The sequence below is a fragment of the Trachurus trachurus genome (genome assembly GCF_905171665.1).
Source record: "Trachurus trachurus genome assembly, chromosome: 6".
NCBI classification, from domain to species: domain Eukaryota; kingdom Metazoa; phylum Chordata; class Actinopteri; order Carangiformes; family Carangidae; genus Trachurus; species Trachurus trachurus.
The window spans coordinates 12,709,287-12,733,003 of record NC_139897.1 but is presented as its reverse complement, the minus strand read 5'-3'; the positions used below and the strand labels follow the sequence as shown (position 1 = coordinate 12,733,003).

At 42.2% G+C, this 23,717-nt stretch overlaps 1 protein-coding gene across 1 annotated transcript in view; it reads right to left on the bottom strand.

Moving 5' to 3' along the window:
• Positions 1-10,872: 10,872 nt before the first annotated feature.
• The window catches only part of megf11 (multiple EGF-like-domains 11), a gene marked incomplete at both ends in the record, with an annotated part of 50,962 nt that continues 38,117 nt past the window's right edge, over positions 10,873-23,717 (bottom strand). Inside the window, 13 exons of the mRNA XM_083972983.1 lie at positions 10,873-11,048; positions 11,315-11,530; positions 12,223-12,267; positions 13,589-13,652; positions 13,743-13,912; positions 14,077-14,313; positions 14,412-14,540; positions 14,685-14,813; positions 15,469-15,597; positions 16,182-16,310; positions 18,953-19,096; positions 20,546-20,692; positions 23,563-23,665. Coding sequence (XP_083829109.1) covers positions 10,873-11,048; positions 11,315-11,530; positions 12,223-12,267; positions 13,589-13,652; positions 13,743-13,912; positions 14,077-14,313; positions 14,412-14,540; positions 14,685-14,813; positions 15,469-15,597; positions 16,182-16,310; positions 18,953-19,096; positions 20,546-20,692; positions 23,563-23,665 — 1,818 coding nt within the window. The remainder of the gene's footprint in view (positions 11,049-11,314; positions 11,531-12,222; positions 12,268-13,588; positions 13,653-13,742; positions 13,913-14,076; positions 14,314-14,411; positions 14,541-14,684; positions 14,814-15,468; positions 15,598-16,181; positions 16,311-18,952; positions 19,097-20,545; positions 20,693-23,562; positions 23,666-23,717) is intronic.

Here is a 23,717-nt window from a genome sequence, read left to right as displayed (position 1 = left end):
TTGAATGATGTGACATTTAAAGCAGATATCAGTGGAATGTTTTTGTTAATATAAGTCCTAAATAGTCCTATTTTCCGTCAGCAATCACTTACATGAAGTATTTCAGCCTAAACACGAGTCTCTCCGTCACTCTGCTCTGCTGTAACCCGAGGAGAAAATTTTCCTTGTGGGATACAAGTGTTATCCAATGAGGAGAGAGAACGGCATGAAGGGCTGTGTGTGCAGCCAAGGGATGCGCGTGAATGTGGTGACGTAGCACGAGGACCAATTGATGCCTGACAAGGGCGGGGGCTGCTAACTCATGGTGCGTTCAAAGAAACTCGTACTTTGTGTTTTTCCTTCCTGTGAAGTCATACCAGTTCGATCTGGTACGAGTTCACGGGTCGGAAGTTACGAGTGGCCGTTATAGGGAACTTTCACAGACAACAGGATGGTAAAAACACGAGCTACGGGTTACCTGGAACGCTACCAAGTCGTAGTTGTGACTTGAAGCTGTAACTTACGGTTTCAAAAGCCTGCCTTGAACGCAGCATTAGCCGAAACGGCCGTGAAGCTGATATCTGCTTTAAAGGAGATATCAGTGAAATGTTTTTGTTAATAAGTCCTAATTAGTCATATTTTCCGTCAGCAATCACTTACATAGAGTGTTTCGACCGGAACACGAGTCTCTCCGTCACTCCGCTCTGCTGTAACCCGAGGAGAAAACATTTCTTCTGGGATACAAGTGTTATCCAATGAGGAGAGAGAACGGCATGAAGGGCTGTGTGTGCAGCCAAGGGATGCGCGTGAATGTGGTGACGTAGCACGAGGACCAATTGATGCCTGACAAGGGCGGGGGCTGCTAACTCATGGTGCGTTCAAGGAAACTCGTACTTTGTGTTTTTCCTTCCTGTGAAGTCATACCAGTTCGATCTGGTACGAGTTCACGGGTCAGAAGTTACGAGTGGCCGTTATAGGGAACTTTCACAGACAACAGGATGGTAAAAACACGAGCTACGGGTTACCTGGAACGCTACCAAGTCGTAGTTGTGACTTGAAGCTGTAACTTACGGTTTCAAAAGCCTGCCTTGAACGCAGCATTAGCCGAAACGGCCGTGAAGCTGATATCTCCTTTAAGGCTGTTAATGAAATCTGAATATGATATAAGACATACAAATAATACTAATAAATTAATTTATCAAACATTTTGACTGAAACATTTTACTTTGGGGAAGACAGCGATAATTGTCTCATGTGTTGGAGTTGATAGTTTTGGAGTAATAGCTATATACCTGTAGAGATCATCACAGTGCTTATTGTCCTGTGTTGTATTTTGTATTTTTTTTGCACTCTGTTGTTGTAAGTGAAACCTGACTATAAGTGATGTCCTCTGGCTGAGCACCAAATCACCCTCCCGGGGATAATAAAGATAGACTGATGACTGAAATGTACTACATTTATATTATAGTGGTTCTGTCCCAAGAAAAACATTTGTGAAATCATCCCAGCACCACTGATATATGAGGGCTAATATAAAACACATTACAGACTCCAAGTATTATCCTTATGTATCAGATAATTTTATAATTAAACCAAACCCATGTGGATATTGGTGCACAACACAAAAAACATGACAAACTATTTGATTTTATTTGACTACTCTATTAGTGAAATAAACATTCAGAAGGATTCATAGCTGAAAGACTGTGTGAGTAGTTGAGCAACGTTAAAACAAACTAGTGCCTGAGGCCGGAGACAACATGGCCTTTTGTCCTGCCCTCTACTGCCCTTGTGTGGAGATTACCAAGACACACAGTTTTCATGAAACTTACAAATGACCATATTTGAGTATCGGAAGGCTGCAGGCAGTTTAGATGTATGAGCCTCTCAGATATTTTGCTGCGTCATCTTTGATGTGGTAATTATAACTTTATAATAATCATATCCATGCTGTCCTGACATTGCAGTTTTGTGGTATAAGTGATCATGACAATCACTAAATCATTAATGTCAGACTTTGTATTATCTTTACAGAGATGAAGGAAGGTAGGGAAAGTGAGGGATTACTTCAGATGAAAAGATAAGATCTGGAACAGGTAGGGTAGGAATAAATCTATGAATGGCTGCGCGAAGCTCCGGTTGGATATGAAAAATATGGAGAATATAAATGCAAGAGATTACAAGGAGAGACAACTTGAATGCTCCAAATTGATTGCATAGCCAGCAGCAGCATTTGTCTGTGAGATTGAATCATACGCAGAGAGAAAGCCCCTGACTCGGGTCCAGGACGTCTGCGCAGAAACAAAAATCAGCGTCTGCTTTCCCCAAAGGCTTTTTTAATCACACAGAAATGTTGTGTTGTATTTCAGATGTGCCTGCGTTCACAGAAAGTGTAACAAGGTGGTCGAATTTAGCCTGGATGGGTGCAGCCACTGGAGCTATAGGATCGGTTCAAACTATTTGCTCATTCTCTGCAGTTTGTCTATTACAACCACCCTCCATTTAGGAAACTAATTGTTCACTTATTTGCTACAATAGAACAATTCAGATGCCTTTGATACAGCAATTTGTGAGGCTTTCACTGAGATGTCCCATCATCCAGTTTTAAATCAGATACCTCCAAATCTACCATGATAGTGCTGTCTGGAAAATAACTACATAAACAAATTCGGATCAAAGCCTAACAAGTTCAAGTTTCCCCCACACATTTGTTTATTATTCATGATATTCCGAGGCAACTCATATTTGTTGCAACATTCATTTAAATGAAAAGATCTTCATCATGCCTTTAAACACTTTTTATTGACACCTCGGGGCCTTGACCAGAAACTATAAACAGGGGTTTATGAGGTTAAATTCTGACTTAACTACAAGTAGCAGTTTGACAGAGGTCTCCAAGTCTTCCACAATACTGGTGTGTTGATGGATAAATAATAAACAAACTAAAAAAAAAAAAGTCTCAAAGTGCACTTGTGTTATTTGATATCTATCTGCATTAGGTGACAACAGTCATTATGCTCTTCAATTATGTCAAGATCACTAAGTAAATGTTTTGTGACCTAAAGTAACAAACAATTTAGCTTACCAGAAAACCTGACAAAGGTGGATGAGTAATTTGAATGATGAATATAAAGGCATATGAAATGTGAAGGGCTGTCAGGCACGTTGGGAACTGGCCTTCAACTGGATTCTGGTTGTCAAACATCTGCTCCGTTGAAGTGGCTTGATAACTGCTTAAACTGCTTCCAGGTTTTCAGTGTGTTTTTCATTAGCTATGACCTTAAATCTTGACGTGGAGCAGAGCAATGGAGCACATATAGGCAGCAAATATGGACTTACATTTAAGAGTATAACTTGCACAAGATCTCAGCTGCAGAATATGATCAAAGGTGATCATAATAACATTTAATGCTATGGTCGGTCTCGATCTTTGACGTCTTATTGGGCGCCTCAGAAAACATTATGCACCTCCTGCCTTATGAAGCCGGAGACAATGAAGTTGTTACCCCTGCAGAAACATGAAATCTCAGCACTTACATCACATGACATTTTTGATCTCAATGTGAAGCTCAGCATGAGCTCAGGAGTTATAGATCAAAGACAAAACAGAGAGCTTCTGCAGGCGTTACACCCATTCACATAACAAGGAGAATGTAACGATGGAGCCTGTGATGAAGGCCTGTCAATAACTACAGTCGTGCTGCTTCAAACCAGGGAAACGAAGCATCCATAGCAATAGCCTGCTCTATACAACAGTGAAATATTTCAAAGAGGAAGACAGTAGATTGCAAAAAGAAGAAGAACTACATTTAAGTAAAACACATCGATCTGAGCAGGAAGTCAAGATGGTCATTTCATCAAAAGGTAGGAGAGGAGTAGTGGTGAACTAGTTTGTCGTGCACAAGACCATTTATGGGCCGAGAAGGCACAGAGGAGAAGAACTGGAGCCTCCCTCCCGGCGCTGTGACAGCTTTATTTTAGTCTGGCTTATGTAAATGTGTGAGTCAGCTTGTCATTACTTATGATCAGTGATGGCAATCTGAATTATGTTACAGGCAGGGTGTCCGTGTCCCCGCTTACTTTTTGATGGACTGAGCCTATTGTCGATGGCAGGCTAATTTATTTGGCGAAAAATAAATCACAAAGTGTTACAAATAAAACTGAAATAAATACTCAATTAGTCTGAAAGAGCATTCATCACTTTTCTTCTCTGTGAATGTGTCAAGCTGGTTGAAAATCAGCCAGTCTGAAATACTTGTTTGTGTTGGATCAAAATTGCTGAATTATGGCAAATAAATAAATAAATAAACAAATAAATAAATAAATAAGCACCACAAGACAGCTTCAGTGGCTGTGGTCATGCAGGCTGCACCAACTTAACCAGCTTCTGTTGTCTTTTTCAAGAGAGTATTGTCCTACAGTAGCTATAATCTTTACTGTTGCCAAATAATAACATCATCAATCAGACTTTATGGAGATGCTTTTGAATTAAACTTTGATTTACAAACTTTGTACAAACTTTTTTTTTCTGATAAAACTGCATTATCCTTGTCTGATATTAGTGTTGCTTCTTTTATGTTAGGCCACCATAAATAAGCCTGTCACTTTCTGAAGGTCATCTTGTTTGAAAATATAGCTATATGATGAAAGGTGGACACTACAGACCTCCAGCGAGTGAGCTGTGTGCTGCCTGTATTACTTACCGTATATTGATTATCTCATATGTTAACAACATTTTGGTGAGAAGTACGTGATTTATGATAATTTGTGAAAAGTCAGGTCCTACCGAGATTTGAACTCGGATCGCTGGATTCAGAGTCCAGAGTGCTAACCATTACACCATAGAACCGATGTGTAACGTCCCAAAATTATATTCATAATTTGGGTCAAGTATCTAGAATTTCAATATTTTTGAATTATTTTCCATGACTTTTGCTTTTACTACGCAACTACAGTGGAAGAAAACCATAGAAAACTCATGTGTTACTAACTACCCGGTACTAACTAACCACTCACGTAGACGTAGACAGTCTTCAGCTCTCCACCAACTCCCACACCGTCACGTTGTCTGTATTGTCTGCCTCCTGTCGGCGAGGAGGAGAACGGCAGCGTCCCTGGCAAATGGCTTCACCGAGCAAGGTTGACTGAATTCATTACAGGACTTTGTATTGACATTCAGAGCTGATGAAGAAATTTAATTATGAACAACCCATCTGTAGGCCTGTGTATATAGAGTATATATATACTGATTAGATACTAATTAAATTACTAATTACAAATAAAAGTAGTAGGAGAACATTTATCAGGGATGCTTTTTTTTTTTTTTTTTTTTTTTTACACAATAGGCAGCATCAATTTAAGTGTATCCTTTATTCTTTAAAAAAAATAGTGACTCCAGCACATCTGTAGCTTGGTCCAACACAGTAAGTTTGTGTAGGTACAAAGACAGAGTTTTTGTCAAAGAAGAAAAAAGAACAAATCACCACAAAATATCAATGTTCTGCTTTGCCTCATGGGGAGATGGTCCCTTTCAGCTTTGAGCTGATGTGTAGCCTAAATGACGGGCAAGTGTGTTCTCACAGAGTTCACAGAGCTTTTGTCCGCATAATCTTTGTTCCAGACTTTGTGTAATAGCTCAGTTGGTCGGAGTTATATCAAGGTAGGCTACATCTCTATTTAAGAGCAGGTATAGACACAGGAAGTGAAAATGATCAGCTTGACTGTGATGAATACTGATGATCTGTTAAGAATGGTTCAGTAAAGATGCAGCCACTGATTACATTCATTGTGACAATAAGAAGTGAAGCATCTCTCAACACCAATGAGTCAGATGCTGGGGAAAAAAGGAAAAAGTTTCCAACTCATGTTCTCCTCACTTCCACATAAATCTACCTCCATGGCTCTCAGTAGCCGATGTCAGACTGAAGTAAAAGTGACAGGTTATCCAGTAGCAGTGTGGTCAGCATCCAGGTGTATAGTCTCTTGAGAATAAACCATAGGGGCAACTCTGTCAGATCATTTAGAAGTATAGCCTCTTTTCTGTGGCAGCTTCTGAGAAAAATAGCTTTGGCTGAAAGCTATAGCTGACAGGCTGACTGCAGCAGAAAGGATTATGCCGGAAGCCTGCATTAGTAAGTCCCCGCAGTTCTTCTTTTTCCTCTGCAATATTTTACAGCCCTTAAATAATCAGCCAAGAGACGGTCCTGCACATGATTCATACACTGTCCAGGTTCTATCATTACATTTCTCTATTATTTCCATTTGGTTTTCATGAAGCTAAATAATGTTGTGGTGCTTGGATTGCAGCTTCACAAAACAGGAAATAACTTTGTTGGCTAATATTGGCTATTGTGCTACAATTTGACATCAACTGTTGTCTTGACAACATCTGCTGGACAGTAATGGAGAGCAGAGTTTCATACTGCACAACCTAGATACAATTCCCCTGCAAATCATTAGGCTACTTTTAGTAACACTCCTGTGCAGAGTGCAACTGAGTGTTTGTTGTGTACTTGAAGTTTCACGCTTTCCCTGCTAGTTTAAGTCTGTGTGGTGGATGTGGGCCTCATTGTCTTTAGGTGTTCTCCTGTAGGCCCTATGTATTCCTCTTTGTTATAATAAATTTATTATATTCTTCTGTACATGTTGTTACTCAAAGCATTTTAATGCAAAGCACACTGAACTCACCTGATAAAATGTGGTCCATGAAGTCTTCACATCTCTCATTGTAATTTTTACATTAGAAACCTGCCAGTTGCACAGAACTTTAACTGGTGGATTTAATCAAGTGAAAATATGCAGCAGACTGAAAAACTTAAGCATTCAAGGCATTCCCCTGAAAAAGGAACAGGAACAGAGAGTCAGAGATTAGTCTTTTTCCAACTGTGATTAATTTTATACCTGAAAATGTGATACATAGAAAAACAATGTCCCTCCTCTACTAAAACAAAATGCTTAGATTGACAACATTTATTTATATATTTAACAGTGACCTCTAACCAGTACAGCCCAGAAAGGTTGAACAATCATTTAAAACCGCAGAAAATCAAAAATATTTCCTTCTTTTGTCACAGTGACTCAGTTGGAAAGAGGCGGTGTCGGCTCCTGAACAGCAGTAATCGTACCTCTATTTGAACATCAATAATGGTTCCAGTTACATTTTCAGGGAAATCTCCTGCTGGGAAGAGTGAGATCTGATTCTCACACAATGTGAACACTTTCCACCTTACACTGTCTGTCCAGCTGTGCATCTGACGTTTGGAAGTTGAATGTAGTCTCTGTGTTGGTGCTCCTCTTTACCCCTGTAAGCCGCCGCGAGGTATCATATGAATTATTTCACGTTGAGAAGATGAAACAAACTACACCAAAATCAGTATCGCACCTTACTGTGGTGTGACCTTGTATTTTCTTACTCTCTCTCTCTCTCTGAAGTACTCACTTGTATTCGGTCCATTAGCTCCTTGACTTACTGGCTGCCTTTCCTTTCAGTGGGGCATCACTCAGGAATTGTTGGCTGTCAACTGGGCGGTGTGTCCATCATCTGTGGAGCTCAGGAAACTGCTCCTAATCACTGAGAAGCAACCGGAGCTCCTCCACTGTAATGGGTTTTCACACCTTCTCCATGCTTCCATATGAGCCTTTCTGTTTACAGTGAAAACAACTTGCTTAATAATCAGCTTCAATTCAGCGGTGTCTCTTCATGCATCAGACAGAGTTCAGACTTATCATTGAGAGAACATTGTTTCACTGCAGATCATTTTATGCAGGTTTGGTTTTGTTGTGGAGGTCATTAGATGCCTGAAGCGGTAGTTCAGCTTGTGCCTGTGAAACACTGCAGTCCTGTAAGTCCACAGTCATATTTGCATTTTATGCATAAATGAAAGACTGAACAGGTAGAACATTTTATATTTGCATATTGCATCTAATTCTGCCTCATGCATTGTATTTTATCATATTCAATGTTTAATTGTACAAGTATGTATCTTTAAGTACTTGATATCATCATTTTGCAGTTTTCTTTCACTGTACTGTAACACTGAACATTTCCTCACTTTGGGACTAATAAAGGAATATCTTGCATTATCTCAATTCATATGGTAACAATTTCAAAATATTTGATAATCAACATCTCGTCTCCTGGTGCAAATCTCGTAGAAAGGTACCAAGGGAAATTAAAAAGTAACTTTACATCAATAAAAAGGCAAATGTACCCCAGGACGTCACTATGGTGGAGGTGTCGTGTTGACCATCATTCCTATTGTTCTGCTCCTGATGGATGTGATTAAAGATAAAAATGCTGTAAAATCCTGTCAGTGTGTGTTTCAAACTTCCGTGCAGTGTTTCAGCATCTGATAAGTCTGTCAAACACATTAAACTTTCATTGTATCACCAGTATCTACAGTACACTCTCACCAACACAGCTAGCGCTCTGTGGTGGTGCTATGTTCACTCTGAAGCCCCCCGCTCAGTGCAACAGAGCAACTTCTCGTCAGTGATGCTGGCGGTGGTCAGAGGTGCCACAGTCATGCTTCTCAGCCTGGAGTACAGTTCAGGAAAAGGTTGAATTCCCACACTGTCAGGTTTATTAGAAATGAAACAGTGGTGGTGCTGACTGTAGGAATTCAGCCTTTTCTCATACAATAAATATGAGGGTGATTCTGTCCCCTGACTGAAGTTTGCCACCAGCGTCTCGTTGTTTGAAGATAAGCTTGACATACCTTTAAAATAATAAAGTGCTATTCAAATCCCAAGCTGCGCAGAGCCGAAATTGCATAGTCACCTCTTTGAAGAGTCTATTTAACATGAGAGCTCTCTGATAGAGTGGGCCAATTCTTGAGTCTAGAGGATGTTTACAAAAAATAATGCGTGGCCATGATTTTTCTCACCTGTTGATTCTAGACTCAAAACATTTTGACACTTTGTAATTCAGGCAGAGGAAGGTCATAAATGGTAAGCACTCTGCTACAGACTTGAATAACATTTCTTATTTGTTAGTGGAAACCTTCATTCACCTGCAACAAACAGTCTCGTCAACATTCATCACTGTGACATTTCAATATTCCCCGCCACAGATGAGGAGAGACATGTCCTGTCCAACACTTGACATCAGCAGTGAATTCATTAAAGTCACCCTCTATCTGTATAGACCTGACTGAAACAGGTTTCTGATGATAGAATAGGCTTTTAATTTGAAATTTATGTACCAAAACAACAAGCAGCATTGATATGACAGCAACTGGAAAAACGTTCCTCGGAGGAAAAACAGCCACATAAAATATGATCCACTGTCACCACACTGGTCAAAGATGGTCAAAGATAATGTCCAGTACTAATGAAATGCTGTCTGGGCATCGATTGTCAACATGTTATTGCTTCTACAGAGGGTGAAATGGAATTCACATAGTGAATTAATAAATTATCTTCAATAAATAAGTTACTTAGCCTGATACAAACATAAAACATTTTTGAAAATGGACTTTTTACATACAGTTCCCTTTGTAAATACTGCACATGGTATTTGTGGGTCTAGAGTTGGTCAGATGAAACCTTACTTTAAATTTACAGTCTGACAGAGAGAGAAATAACAATCTAAGTGACTTCAAAAACGGTTCACAAAATGACACTGATCATCTCACAAGAAGATAAATTGTGTGTTATCTACATCGGTGGGTATCCATTATCTGATCATGCTCATCTTTTCTTTTCTTTTTTTTTTTAAATCCTAGTGTCACATTGATAAAACTTCACCATCACTAATATAAATTAATGAATAAAGCAATTGCCTTAATAAATACAAAACATAAAAAGTCAAAACAATCCCTTCTTAACACCCAATATTTCAAAAATGTAAACTAAGACATTTGCAAGAAAAATGCTTTCCACATAGAAAACAACACAAGATCTGATCACTTCATCAGTGTGGGGAATAATCCAAAGTTTAGACCTACTGTGTGTGTGTGTATGTGTGTGTAAGTGTGTGTGTGTGTGAGTGTGTAACTCAGTTATACAACAGGGGCATGAACACTGGTGACCTGAATACATACACTGGGCCTCATTTACACTGTAACTTAAAAGAAAATCTCAAGTTACAGACAGAGATCACATTAATATTAATTGTGTGATCATTACCGCGTAAGAATGAATAAAGGACCATTACAATATATTTTATTATTTATCCATGCTTCATCAGACTGGGTTCGCTCTCAGCTACGTTTCCACGTTTAACATTTAGAACAGAGGTTTCTTGACTATATGGCAGAACATGTCTTAACTTCAGAGCAGATGATCGTAATCACTTCATGTCAGCTCAACATTAAGATGCAGCTGCTGCACACAGTGAAGGACCATAAACTCTGGTGTCTATGTGGTAAATCTTAACTTGCTTTGACACGGTCAAGGTTGCTATACCTTCCTGATGAAATCCCTTTTGTTTAGGGGATATTATAAACACTTGGCTGCCTTAGTAGTAAACCTATACCATGGGCTAAAAATGAGTGACTATAGCTCTCTCCCTGTAAATAATCCCCCCAAACAATCCATGTACGCCGCCCATAGCGCAGTCTGGAACCATTAGGTTCCACTTCAGGAGGTCCATAAAGAGGCCGGGCAGCAGTTTGAGTGATCAGTTCTGTAAGAAAATAAAATGGACGAATGGTCGCTGGTGTGTGGGACACTCTTTTCCTCCCCTCCCTCCTTCAGGGTCACAGAAATATTGTGAGTGAGGGAGCCAAAGAGAGCAGGGTCCAGAGGAGCTGTGGCCGTCCCTTCATCTCCACATCTCAGTATCTAAATCAAACACGTACAGAGACACGAGGGAGGGCTGTTGGTTGAGAGTTGGCTGAATGTTGCCTGGATGTGGGCACGCTGTCAGGGCCAGGTGGGAACGTTTACCCTCTAGAGGAGGGAGCTGGGGCTTTCTGGGGGTGGCGGGGGTGTGTGTGTGGGGCTGTGACGCATCGGCAGTATGTCATAGTGGTTGGGGATGTGGCTGCTGCGGGGAAGGTCATAGGGGCTCTGGGAGAAGCCGGTGGCCATTCCATTGGGTCCCTGCAGGACGCTCACCGTCGGCTCTGTGATAGTTCGGGAGAGAAGGAGGAGGAGGGAAAAAAGGAGAGGTGCATAAGACTCACTGAAGTAGAAAAGTGACGGGCACACACAGAGGAGAAGAGAGGGAGGAGAGAGGAGAGGTGCATGCAATAGAGTGGCAGGCAGCTCACACTTCCTCTTATCACGGCTTACAGAGTCTGTACAGGCTCACAGCAGGGGGCATGACCAGAGAGGCCATAAGCTGCAGGACCCTGCTGAGCTCCACACATCAGAGCAACAACGCACTCACCAACATCATAGACATTCCTGCTTGCACTGCCCAGGAGGGTGGCAGTGCCTCCAAAGGGCACTTCACGGTGGGAGGGGGACTTCATCTCCACATAACTGCTCTCTGTATGCTTGCAAGCCAACCCCGGTGGGTCTCTAATGGTGGCATATGGATTCTCACTATTGAGGGAGCAGGAGCTGTTGCTGCACATGGAGCCCTTGATGTAATCTGCAGCGGCTGCGAGACAAGGACATATTCGGTATCAGCAGAGATGAAGAGATTGTCACTTACCTATAGCAGTGGTATTAATGCTAGACTCTAGACAGCACAAGTCAAATTTAAAGAGACATCAGCGAGGCCGGGAGAATAGCAATGAAAATCATCGCTATTCGGAAGAAGTTGTACTTCTTTTGTCTCTGACATGTGACTAATGGTGGTATATAGTAATCAGAGTACAAAGGGGAGAAAGTGGAGGGCTCATCTCATCCATAACAGTCTCATCAGCCTGATAAGAGGCCTCATTAGAGACCGCAGCAAAGCTCCTTCAGACCACTCTTCACACCCCTGGGTCCCTCACATTCACCACCGACTGCACAGTGTGGGAGACAAAATGACGTATCGGGCACTGAGCCATAGAGAGCAATTACCGTTGGAACAAAACCTCAGCCCACCATGATCTTGTCCAAAGTGGAGAGAGTTTTCACATAAATCATAGAGAATATAAGGATATGGGATTTCAGGTCACATAAATAGCAGTCTCGGAGGGGAAGAGAAACCAAATGGGGAAACTGATACATGGGCTGTTGAGCATAAAAGGATTTTGTAATATTGGTGCTGGTGAAGCTGAACAGGATTCTACATGCAACGTATGTCTGCGCACACACTCACACACACTTACGCACGTACTGTTCTTACACTGAATTATTTACCTTTTCTCGACCCTCTCTGTGTCTGTGTCTCTCCCTGTTGAACATCTGTAACAAATGTCAAAACACAAAAGTCAAGCATCACATATGAATTCCCCCGATGTGCGAAGGCTGACAGCAAGTATCTCATTAAGGGACAATGTAGTGCGTCTTACTTTGTTGGATGAAAATGAGGAATGTGACTGGGGGATGTTATTGAACACTTCGCCCGCTTTCTATCACATTCCCCTGAGGCTTACAAGCTTACACGTATAATCAACGGTGGTCATGATGGGATATTTGCCAAAACAACAAAACATCATGAATAGAAGACGCGTCTGGCGCCAGGCGACATCCGTCTAATGGACGGATGCACCCTTCAGTACATCAGGACGAACATGCACGACTTTCTCTGGAAGTGACTTGTCATTAAGACTGATGTGCTGTGCGCTCGAACACAAACTGGAATGTGCAGATCAAGATATCTGACTTTTAAGTCAAGCATGACAAAGCCCAAATCGTATGAAGATATTCAGATTTTCGCATGCTGCTTAGCAGTAATGAGCCTGTAATGGGAACACAAGCACAGCTTTTCATATCGGCAGCACAGTTTTTACAATCTATTTTAGTTTGCACCATCACAATCCCAGAGACTATGAGGAATCATCTATGTATATAAGAGTTTAGCATTTATAAAGAGTATGTTAACATTTCATACACTGTTTATAACATAATACAAGTGTATTGTACTGAGGCAATTTTTAATTGTCTGTAAAAGCACAGTAATTGGCAACAATATAACTTCTCCCATAAAGACACATTTATACATCTTTGCTACTTTGTTTTACTACATTTCCATTCATGATGTTTACAGAGCAGGAGTTACAGCTATTGACAAATAAAGTGATAAAGCCAAATTATAGTGTTTTATAAAGCATTCATTAAATGTATTGGAGCTAAATGCCAAATAGGAAAAGGGAGAGAGCTAATAAACCTGAAATCTAAGCTATTATTAAGTAATTTTATTATCACACTTAATTTTCTGTAACCCATAGACCACGAGTGTACCGCTTGACCCAGTGCAAGTCATCACATAGAAGTGTGCAACCGGGGGAAGTGAGAGAGGACTAATGAGCTCACAGTGACCCCTATTCACCTCTGCAGCGCTGATTTCTCTGTCCCACCCGCATATCTTATCAAAATCAGAGCAAAGGTTACTTCTTAACAGGAACCCCCTGGTTCATCTTCATTCACAGCAGGATAGCGATGTCCAGGTTGGTGTCATTGAAAGGTTTGCACTAATGGCACATGCGTCTTTGCCCTTGAAGTGACCGTCCAACAAAGTCTACGTATATTCAGGGGTTCATGTAAGAGAGAGAGGAAAACCAACCTAGATCGTTGAGGTTGCAGTAGGCCCTCCACTCGGAGCCATTTCTGCTTTTCAGGGTGCCTGGCTGTGAAAGGAAGAGCAAAGTGTGTTGTTGCTGCAGTGTGTTACTGGGAAATGGGTGTTTCATGGAAACACACATGGAGATCGGTCATACTTTGAGGGTCAGGGTCCCATCCAGGTTACTAGAGATGGTGGAGACAACGTTACACTGGGCCACAGTGTGGTAACTGGGGTTGGAGAAGCACTGGGCGCTGCTGCTGCTGCCGCTCTGGCTCTGATTGACCTCTGCAGCACTCGTCCTCATCGCTACGGTACTGCCACACTCTGAGGGTTCAAACAGCAGGTTGAAAGATTTAAAACTCAATCTGTGTATTCAAATACATGGACATTTGAACAGATTGGTTTTTACTCTAAATAAATTGAACATAATCAAACATGTATATTTGACTGGTGGACTAATGTTCAGTCATAGTGATTAAGTGTCTTACCAGAGAGTGAATAGTCAGTGTTGGTGATGTGCATCTCCTGTGTGTAGGACACACTGGGCTGGATCTCGTGGCCTTTGTCCCTCTGCCTCTGTCTGTACCACACAAACAGACTGAGCATGGCCATTATGATGAGGAGGAGAAAGATGATGCCCATGACGGCCCCCGCTGACTGGCGCTCAGAGCCTCGCGCTGGGCTAATCTTGGTGTAGGGGTTCAGCTCCTCCATCATCAGAGCTGCTACAGACACAGGAAGTGGGTTGTTTAAACATCGTGTGCACATCTGCGCTCGAGTGATATTACAGTGGAGAGTCTCGATCGGCTCGATCGCCCCTCACCTTGATCACACCTGATGCCTTTATATCCGGGGCTGCAGTAGCATGTTCCAGTAACATAGTCACAGGTTGCATTGTTCAGGCACTCGCAGAGCTGCTGGCAACCATACCCAAATGTGCCAGCAAGACACTCTGCATGGGAGAGAGGTGCATTACTACACCCATCAAAATTAAAGCACTTAGAGAGTGGGAGCCAAAGTGTTTATAGAACACATACACATAACCACACTCATCCACAGGGAAATTTTTGCTCAGAATGAGCTGGGCCTACTCAACTCTGCTCACAGCTCGTCCCAATGAAGCCTGTCCGGCAAGCACACTGGCCGGTGATGTGGTCGCAGTCTGCACCGTTTTGGCAGCGACAGACTTCAGAGCAATCCCTGCCGTAGAACCCTGAAGGACAGCCTGGGACATGAGATGGATAATATGTTGGGATGGGAGGGGGCGGAGAAAACAAAGAGAGAGGAAGACAATGTATAGAGTCAAGGTCATATTGCAAAGGTGCAGCAAAATCAATAACGTTCAATGTCTCTGCAGCATACTCAATAAGGGACAATGAGAATGAATGGAAATGAAACATTTCCTGCTTCAGCAGAAAATGCATTTATGCTGTGGACATAACAGAGGTGGAGATAAAGCACAAGACGACTGTGAATAGTAAGAATCTCTGTGAGGTAGGAAGAAAAAAAACTGTTAAAACAAATGTTATTTCCATGCACAACAGCAGGAGCATGGCACCATGAAAAAAGACTGAATAAACCCTTGGGGTGAAACATAATGGAATTCAAATTAGTGGACTGATGTTGATGGTCTGCATTATCCCTGTGTGAGTGACTGGAATTTATAACAAGCAAAATAATGGACTAAAAATCTGTTTTATTTTGCTGTTGCTTTTGTTAAAAAAAAAAAAAAGAAGTTAAATAAATAAAGTAAACAGAAACCTAGTATCATCCAGTTGCCTCTGACAAAAATGTCTTGTTTCTCATTCGTCGTCTGCTGCAGTACTGCTGGAGTGCCAGTAGATGACAGTGTGTGTCTACTAACTGCATGTGAGACTCACGCTGTGTGCAGTAGAGTCCGGTCCAGCCGGGGCTGCACCTGCACTCCCCATCGTAGGCACTGCACTGGGCTCCGTTGTGACAGTTACACGAGTTGAGACAATCAGGGCCCCAGTGCCCAGAGGGACAGGCTGCAGACGCCAGAGACACAGTCAAGCTCATGGTCACACACTCTCCCATACAAACTCAAACACAACCACGCACATACAATATTCCACAGTACATTTAACACACATCCTTGCAAAAAAAAATTAAAAATCTGGTGTGAACTCTCCCCTCCGTTTTCCCATCATCTGTGTTATGTGAGTAGACGTCGGCGTCAGGTTGAAGAAGAAGCCCAGTAAAGCACTGGTAATGTAACATCTATCTGATCTGAAGTTGTTTTTTTTTACTTTAAGTAGTTAATGCAATGAAAAACCAAACATCAATTTCACACGGCATGACAGCTCAAGCTTTGCTAATGATCTTAGGCCTACAGTGCTGTTAATCAAAGAGCATAATGTATTACAACAATCATTTAAGCAAACTATGTGTTTTACATCAGCTGGGGCTCAGGGTAGTTCTTGGAAATGGGGGGGCCACAAAAATGATAGATGTGTATGAAGGTAAGCGAAAGAGAGAAATTAGGAGTGGAGACAGACAATGAGAGAGAGGGAGGGGGGACGGGGAAGAGGGGGGACTGAACACAACATTATAGGAGAGAAGCCATCCATACCCTGTGAGCAGTCCTCTCCTATCCAGCCAGGGAAACATTGGCAGGAGCCATCGATGGGGTTGCAGGTGCCGTTGTTGGTGCAGAGGCAGATCTCACCACAGGCCCTCCCATACCTGCCACTTGGACACACTGGGACACACAGAAGAAAACCCACACACACACACACACACACACACACACACACACACACACACACATAGACAAAACATCACTTGAAAAAACAACCCTGATCTGCACGTTATCACTTTCATGCAAAGACCAACAAAATCCATTAACATTATGACATCAAACTTGGACACATTATTGTGAGCGCGTTTATACAGTACAAACAAACTCATCCTGCAAAAGGTTGTGTAAACATAATTCTCTAATGGATGATATTGTTTTGTTTGAGTGGACATGAAGTGATCTGTTTAGACAAAAGGAGGAGTCAATCACTGCCTCCTGTGGCACGACTGCCCCATTTCCATTCACTAGAGTGGAATGAGTGATGTGCCACAGAATTAAAATAGACCATGTACACAGACCACTCTATACATTTTTTATGAAATTAATATTTCAATGCTCTCTGGCACTCTTCAATAAAAGATGTAATTTCCAGTGAAACCTCCATTGTGTTTTCTTGTTGGACCATGGGACAAAGTGAGCCAAGGTGTATCCATAACCATCAGGATGAGGGAGCTGCAGCAGCACCAGCGGACACATCAAAAGGTTTCATATAAAGAGAATAGCCCAGAGTTACACATATCAGATAAGGTGGCTGGCTGTGAAAGACATGGGTCTAACTCATTTTCTTGTGGGGTGATTTTAATGATTACATTTCAACTGGCTTTCCCCTCTTCTTGAGAGCTCTTTCAAGCTCCTTCAAGCAGGTTGTCATTAGGCCACGAGGTTGGCTCCCCCATACTGCTGCTTCTGGGGATTCAAGACTCAACACACCAGGAGAGCTTCATTAGGGCTGGGACTCTGTGCTGGACGGAGGACAAGTGAGGACGCCAACGAGGCTCAACAAGAGGAGAATGTGCATGTTGTTGGCCACCTTCGTCCCTCATGGCCTAACGCCTGCTCACCAGTAATTATAGTCCAGACAAATTAGCGCTGGTTCTCGTTATTTCTTCTTCCTTTCCTTGAGCTAACCTATTAAACTTTTATTTGTAAGACATTGCTCAAAGCCATGAAAGAGAATTCCAAAACTCCCCTCTGCCTTTCTGTAATTTATTAAAAAAAAGGGTAAATTATTATTAGACGTAAAACCTACAGTGGATTGTAGGTATTTCTCCTCAACACAGTGATGGAAAACGTGATTTTTATTGCACTTCATGGCCAAAGAGAAACTGCTGACTTGACAAATACAACACCTCTGGTCACACACATGAATAAATATTGGATAAACCAAAACTACTTACTATCTACAAGCACCATATTAACTTTTTATGAACGTTTGTATAGCGTAGCATTATGCAGCTATATTGATATTTTTAGGTGCTTATCGATGCAGAGTATTCGCAAACAATTAAACTTTATTTGTGAAGACATCCTTCATTAATTTCTCCTACAATTCACAAAGAAATGTTTGCATTACTTTGTTGTGATAAATTATTAATTTACACTCTAACAACCAAGTGTGGGTGTCTCACAATAAGTCTTACACTTGTTAACTCTGTTTGCAGCTACATTATAGTGTAATATCCACTATTCATTATTCATCAATGCTCCTTAATTAATTTATTTAAATTAGTGCTACACATTTAAATTTTTTACATGTAGTTGACATTTTACCTCTAATTTGTTTATAGGTTTCAGTTTGAATGTTCTTTAAATGTTTAATATACAACTAGAGTACCAGCTACATTATTAAAGAGACACTTATTGTCAACACATTAGGTGACAATTACAAATCTTTCCACACTCATTTGTGAATATGAGTTCCATTTAAAATTGATGTTGGCTCAGAGGGACAAAGATGTGTTAAAGTGCCTCAAGACTTAAAAGTGTATCGTTCAAATTCAGTTCAAAGACGTCTGGGGCTTAAATAGAGAATAATGTAAGGACGTAAGCTTTTCTGTCAACATCTTGCTCTGCAGCACCACAAGGACAATTTAAAAATAAGAAAAAAGTTTGCCTCGTTGCCTTGAAATGAAATTCAACCAGAACTACAGATGTGCGCACATGTTGTGTCTTTGTCTCCTTGTTTTTGTGAGAAGCAATTTACATGCATCTCCCTTTGCAGAGTTAGGAAGAGACAGGAACATTTACTTGATGTATCCTTTGTCTGAAAAGTGGGTCTCTGCAATATTCAGGCTCCTGTTGAAGGTTGATTTTTTTTCTCCCCCCTTTAGGTCTGTGTTGCACTGATAATAGGCATTATTCAAAGTCTCAAGCCTAAGATGCCAGTGGTAGAGGCGGCAGGTCATCTTTTGATCTTATTAGAGCCACAGAGAGCAGGACTGTGAGGCGTCCTCGCAAAATCTTGTCACAGAGGCATTTTATTGACATGTGAGAGCATCCTAAGATTTTCTAGGTTTCAGCACATTGTGATTTATCAGACAGTATAGTCCCAAAACGTATGGTTTCAGTTTTTTATATTCACTGCCATTGTCTGACCATTTAAATACAGATTTTTGTATTTTATGCCAAGACAAAATGCCAAGACATTTTCAGATATAAACTGTTTTACCATTTTCCAGCAGCAAATACTAAAAACTTCACAGTGAATGGATTTGACGGTTAGTGAAACAGCAGGGAAAGGTCAAAGGGACACAGAAGGCTACAGTACTTGCCTTGGTTACAGAGCGAGCCAGCGAATCCGGAAAGGCATTCACAGTGGCCTGTGATGTGATGGCAGGGCCCGGTGCTGTGGACACACTGTGGACACGACTGGCTGCAGCGGTGCCCGTAGAAGCCCGGAGAGCAGACTGTAATCATCAGAGTATGAAAAGAGAGAGGAAAGGGAATCAGTTGACAATGTTGGGTGGCACAAGAGGTACAGTATATATATATAATAATGAAACAAGGCGTGACAAGAGTGATCAAGGGAGTGCAGAAAAATCAAGGCCAGAAGAATTAAAGCAGAAAAGATTAGGAGAGACAGCAAAGGGAGGGAAAAAGCAGGAAAGTCTTTCTTTGTTGTAGTAACTTTTATTTCATCTGGTGCCACAGATGGAGTAGTAAATGAGTTAAAAGAATAATGAAAGTCTGTTTTAATGTAATATCTTGAGAGTAGCTCGACACATACAACAGTGCGTTAATAATGTGGATTCTTATTAAAAGAATGTGAACCATTAAGAAATGTTCAAAAGGTGATAGAAAGATAATTATAAGAACGTTTTACAAGTCTTAACTGTGCAACGGTGATAAGAGGCTGCAGTTTATATTAAAAAACATATTTTCTATTCACTACAGTGAGAGCATTAAATACCCATGTTATGTTCCTTTTTTCACGGAGTGATTTGGGAAAATTCATACTCCGATATCAGCGCTCTCAGGAGACGATTGGGGGTTTCGAAAATAGAAACCTATTAGGTTGTGACAAAAACACCCTGGGTTGTTGTTTGACAACCATACAATGGTAAGTTTCCCCATGGGTTTTGATATTATTTAAAGCAGCAGGTGTGATGCACCTTTATCAGCCTCTGGAGAAGAGGAGAAGCATGTAATCCTTCAATTAAAGTTTCAACAGGAAAACGCAGCAAATCTGCAGTTACAAGCTTTTCACCCGACGAGGAAATTATCTGTGTAAACATTGAATTTGGAGGAGTAATCATTTCCTGTCTCACACACCACACACACACACACACACACACACACACACACACACACACACAGAGCTTGTTTAAGTCGCTCTCTTACATTCCACTCAAATTGATGTTTACAGGTTTGTGACTGTGAATTTCACTCCCAATCAGTGAGCTCATCACTTGAGAGCAGCTTCAGACAGACCCCATTCAGAAAGCAGAGCTGGCACTCCCAGCGAGCACGCCCTCTGATGAGCCCCGGGTGAGGACTGTGAGTCTCCCACTGAGAGTTGGCTGTGGAGGACAGGGTAGGGGGGTTGAAGTACATGCGCCTGTGTGTCTCTGTGTGTGTGTGCATCTGCGTGTCTGGTTGGCGGGGTTGCTGCACGGGGGTAAAGACGCTGTGATTAAGTGATAGCAGTGATGAAGAGTTTACACTCAAGCAGTTACGGCCGACAATGCGCCGCCTCTCCTCGCCTGGCTCACCCTTCAACAGTTCTTCAAAGATCAAAGCGAAAAAGCAAGGTCAGTTGTGTGATGGAGTTTGTTCTTCTTACACCGCTCTCTCCACGGTTTCTACAAGCCTGGTTAGAGAGGGGAAGCTGCCCAGAGACAGATAAGGATGCTCACTTCGTTTGCAGGAGGTTCCTCTGTATCCAGGTGCACACACACATGTGCCGTCCTCTGGAGAGCAGGATCCTCCGTTCTGACAGGAGCAGCTGACCGAACAGTTGGGTCCCCAGAAGCCTCGTGGACACACATTATCACAGTGGATTCCTGCACAGGGACAGAGAAATGACACATATTCAGCTAATGCACACTAGGAAGGCAAAGAACAAAGATGTTGTAATACTGTGTTAGCGCGCCTTCAGTAAAGACACATCATCAAAGTGCAGCATTCACAATGTCTGATCACAGCGGATCTGTAGAGGGTTTTTCACCCTGCATGGACCCTCCATTGATTTTAGTCCTCAATGAAGAAGCAGCAGCAGTTTGGAGTGTGTGTTTTTTTCTTTTCAGTTCAGCCCATCCTTTCAGACTCTGTTTCTCCTTTCCAAATGTATTTTATTTTTGATCTGACTGGGGCTCCCTGCCAGTGCACTGTGTTGATTAACAGGGTTGGGTCTCGGGAGAGGCCGAGCTTGTCTCCCATTCTCTTTCAGCAGAGCCGCGGTAGTGTACAGAGCCGAAGGGAAGTATTCAGGCTACAAGAGCACAGTCTGGAAGTGTCACTGTGCATCTGGCGCAGATCCAACCAACAAACGCAAAACACTGCATCCATACAGCGCTCTCACTCTGTACATGAATGCATTAGCACATCCTTGGGAGCAGCACGTTTTCTCACAGCTGTACCCATGCCATCAGAAAAAAGGGGGAGAAGTCACATGTACTCTACTCTACGTACATGCAGGTTTATAAAATGAAATATTTCGCTGCAAACACTGACACACACACAGACGTGCAGACACATGTGCACAAACTCTCCAACCTTTCAAGCGCCAGCCCTTAGTTCGAAGCCTCATTTGAAATTTCCTTTGAATGAGAATATCTGAGAATGGTGTGGCCATTAAAGCAGCATTAGTGCAGTACCTTTGAATTAAACCTGGACTAAACTCAGGGGACCAATGTTATACAGTAACCAGGGCGCCTTAGGGCTGGAATGAAGTGAGTAACGGAAAGGAAATGTTAGTGCTGATGAGGAGGGGGCATGGTAGCAGTGATTTAGTCAGAAGCCCAGCCATGGAGATCAAAAGGAGGGCAAGGCTTGTGCAAGTGTGTTTGAGGTTCTGCTAGGCCAGGCAGAAAAAAACAGTGACTGCCTTTACTGTCAGAAAATGAGCGCGGACAGAGCATCACACTTTTCAGTCTAATGGTGACAAACAGAGGGGCTTTGGATGCCTAGTGAGGGAGAAGAAGAAAGAGTGAGAGAAGCCAGAACTGAAGTCTCTTCAAAGGAGGCTTTTTGCTGAGAAGTGCCAGAGGTCTCACTATCCAATTTGTAGAGAGGGAGAGCAAAGCAAACCTCGCTCTCCCTCTTTAACTCAATCCCTCTCTCTCTCTCTCTCCCTCTTTCTCAGTGCATGTAAACACACATTCACCTTAACTGCTCTTTGACATGAACTACAATCTGCTCAGAAATAAAGGGTGAAGTCCTATCCAACATGGACCGGTACGAGTCAACGCCCCCCGCTTCAAGTCGTCTCGTCAGTCGTCACAGAGCACTGTTTTAAATCTTAGTTGGCTGATGTCATGCTTACGACAGCCCGGCAATAGCTGTGTGGGTCACAGGCAGCTTAGCCACTTACCCGCACGTACTCCTGGAGACGGGCCTCTTGACAGTTCATGCAACCCTCGCAATAAAACAAACAGGAAGTTGACAGCAAAGTAGGATGCCATGCCAACTTGTGGAGTCGGTATGACAGTGTCTGCGGAGAAGAAATGGCTATAGTGCTTCTGTAAATAGCCATTTTATTCCATCCCTGACTTAGCCCTGTGACGAATCCCACATTGTCCTCTCTCTAGGTGCTCCTTCCTACAGAGAGCCCATTGTCAAGCCTCGGCGACTCAAGTATGTATGTATGTGTGTTTGTGTGGCCCACTGGGCTGCAGGCTGCCCCCAGTCCAGCACCCCGGTGACTCAATTAAGGCTGACAGATGGTCCCGACCTGTGCAGGATTCAGAGCATGAGAGGCCCGTTTTGCTGGCACCGTTCTTGCAGATAATAAAACCCACTTTTTTTTTTTTCTCCCAGAATAAATGCCCTAAGCTCAGGAGGCTGAATGGAGTGGGCTGCTGAGAGCTCACAGGCTTGACCTTTCCTGCTGAATCTATTCCCTCCCTGACTGCACCTCTCCACCCAGGCTCAGAGACCAGGTCCTTTGCTTGCCCCCCGTATTTGACATTCAGATGCAACGCTTCATTTTTGAGAATAATGATCCTCACCCTTGCTGTGACATTCACACTTTCCTACCTCCTACTGCTCTTTTCCTGTAAGCAAATGTTTGAAATGACAAGAAACAAAGAGAAGACATATGTTCACCTAAAACTGAGAATTTGCGTCTGGAGGGGGATGAGAGTTCAAACGAGAGTGAATCCTCTGATGTATAAATACGGCAGTGGGATCATTGCGATTTCACAACGACCTGCAACTTCAAATAATTAACAGAGCCGGAAATAAAAAATATCATATATCATCGTCAGCATGGTTAAAACTCACTGGGGCATTCTGGGCAAATAATTTGATCTCCAAGTATTTATCTGGTGAGTCACTTCAGATGTTGTGTATAAATAATAATGGATGCAATATAAGCATGATTGCATACCAACATCCAGAGTGTCAGCCAACAGAATTAATTTAGAGCTCAATTCTCAACATCTCTCATTCACATACCCCGCTGGCTCAGTGGCAAAACAAATTGAACATTTAATTAACAAAACACTGCTTAGACATTCTGTAAACATACTGTAAAACACAAATCATAATGCCGCAGCATATTCTTCTGTTTTGTAAAACAAGTATGTCAGAGTTGTTTGCGGTGCTTTTGATTTCCCCTGATTAGAATAGAAAATACAGTTTAGTGCTTATCCCTGCACCTCATGTCTGCTTCCTCTCATTATTGTTTTTGCACAAGCAGAAATGGACTGACCTGTCCAGCCGGGGTAGCAGCGGCAGTAGCCACTCACGGGGTCACAGCCATTAGCATGGGTGCAGTCGCAGCGCTCGCGACACTCCAGCCCATAGGTGCCATCCTAACAAAGATTTAAAAAAAACATACTGTTTTAAAACATGGTACAAGAAGAC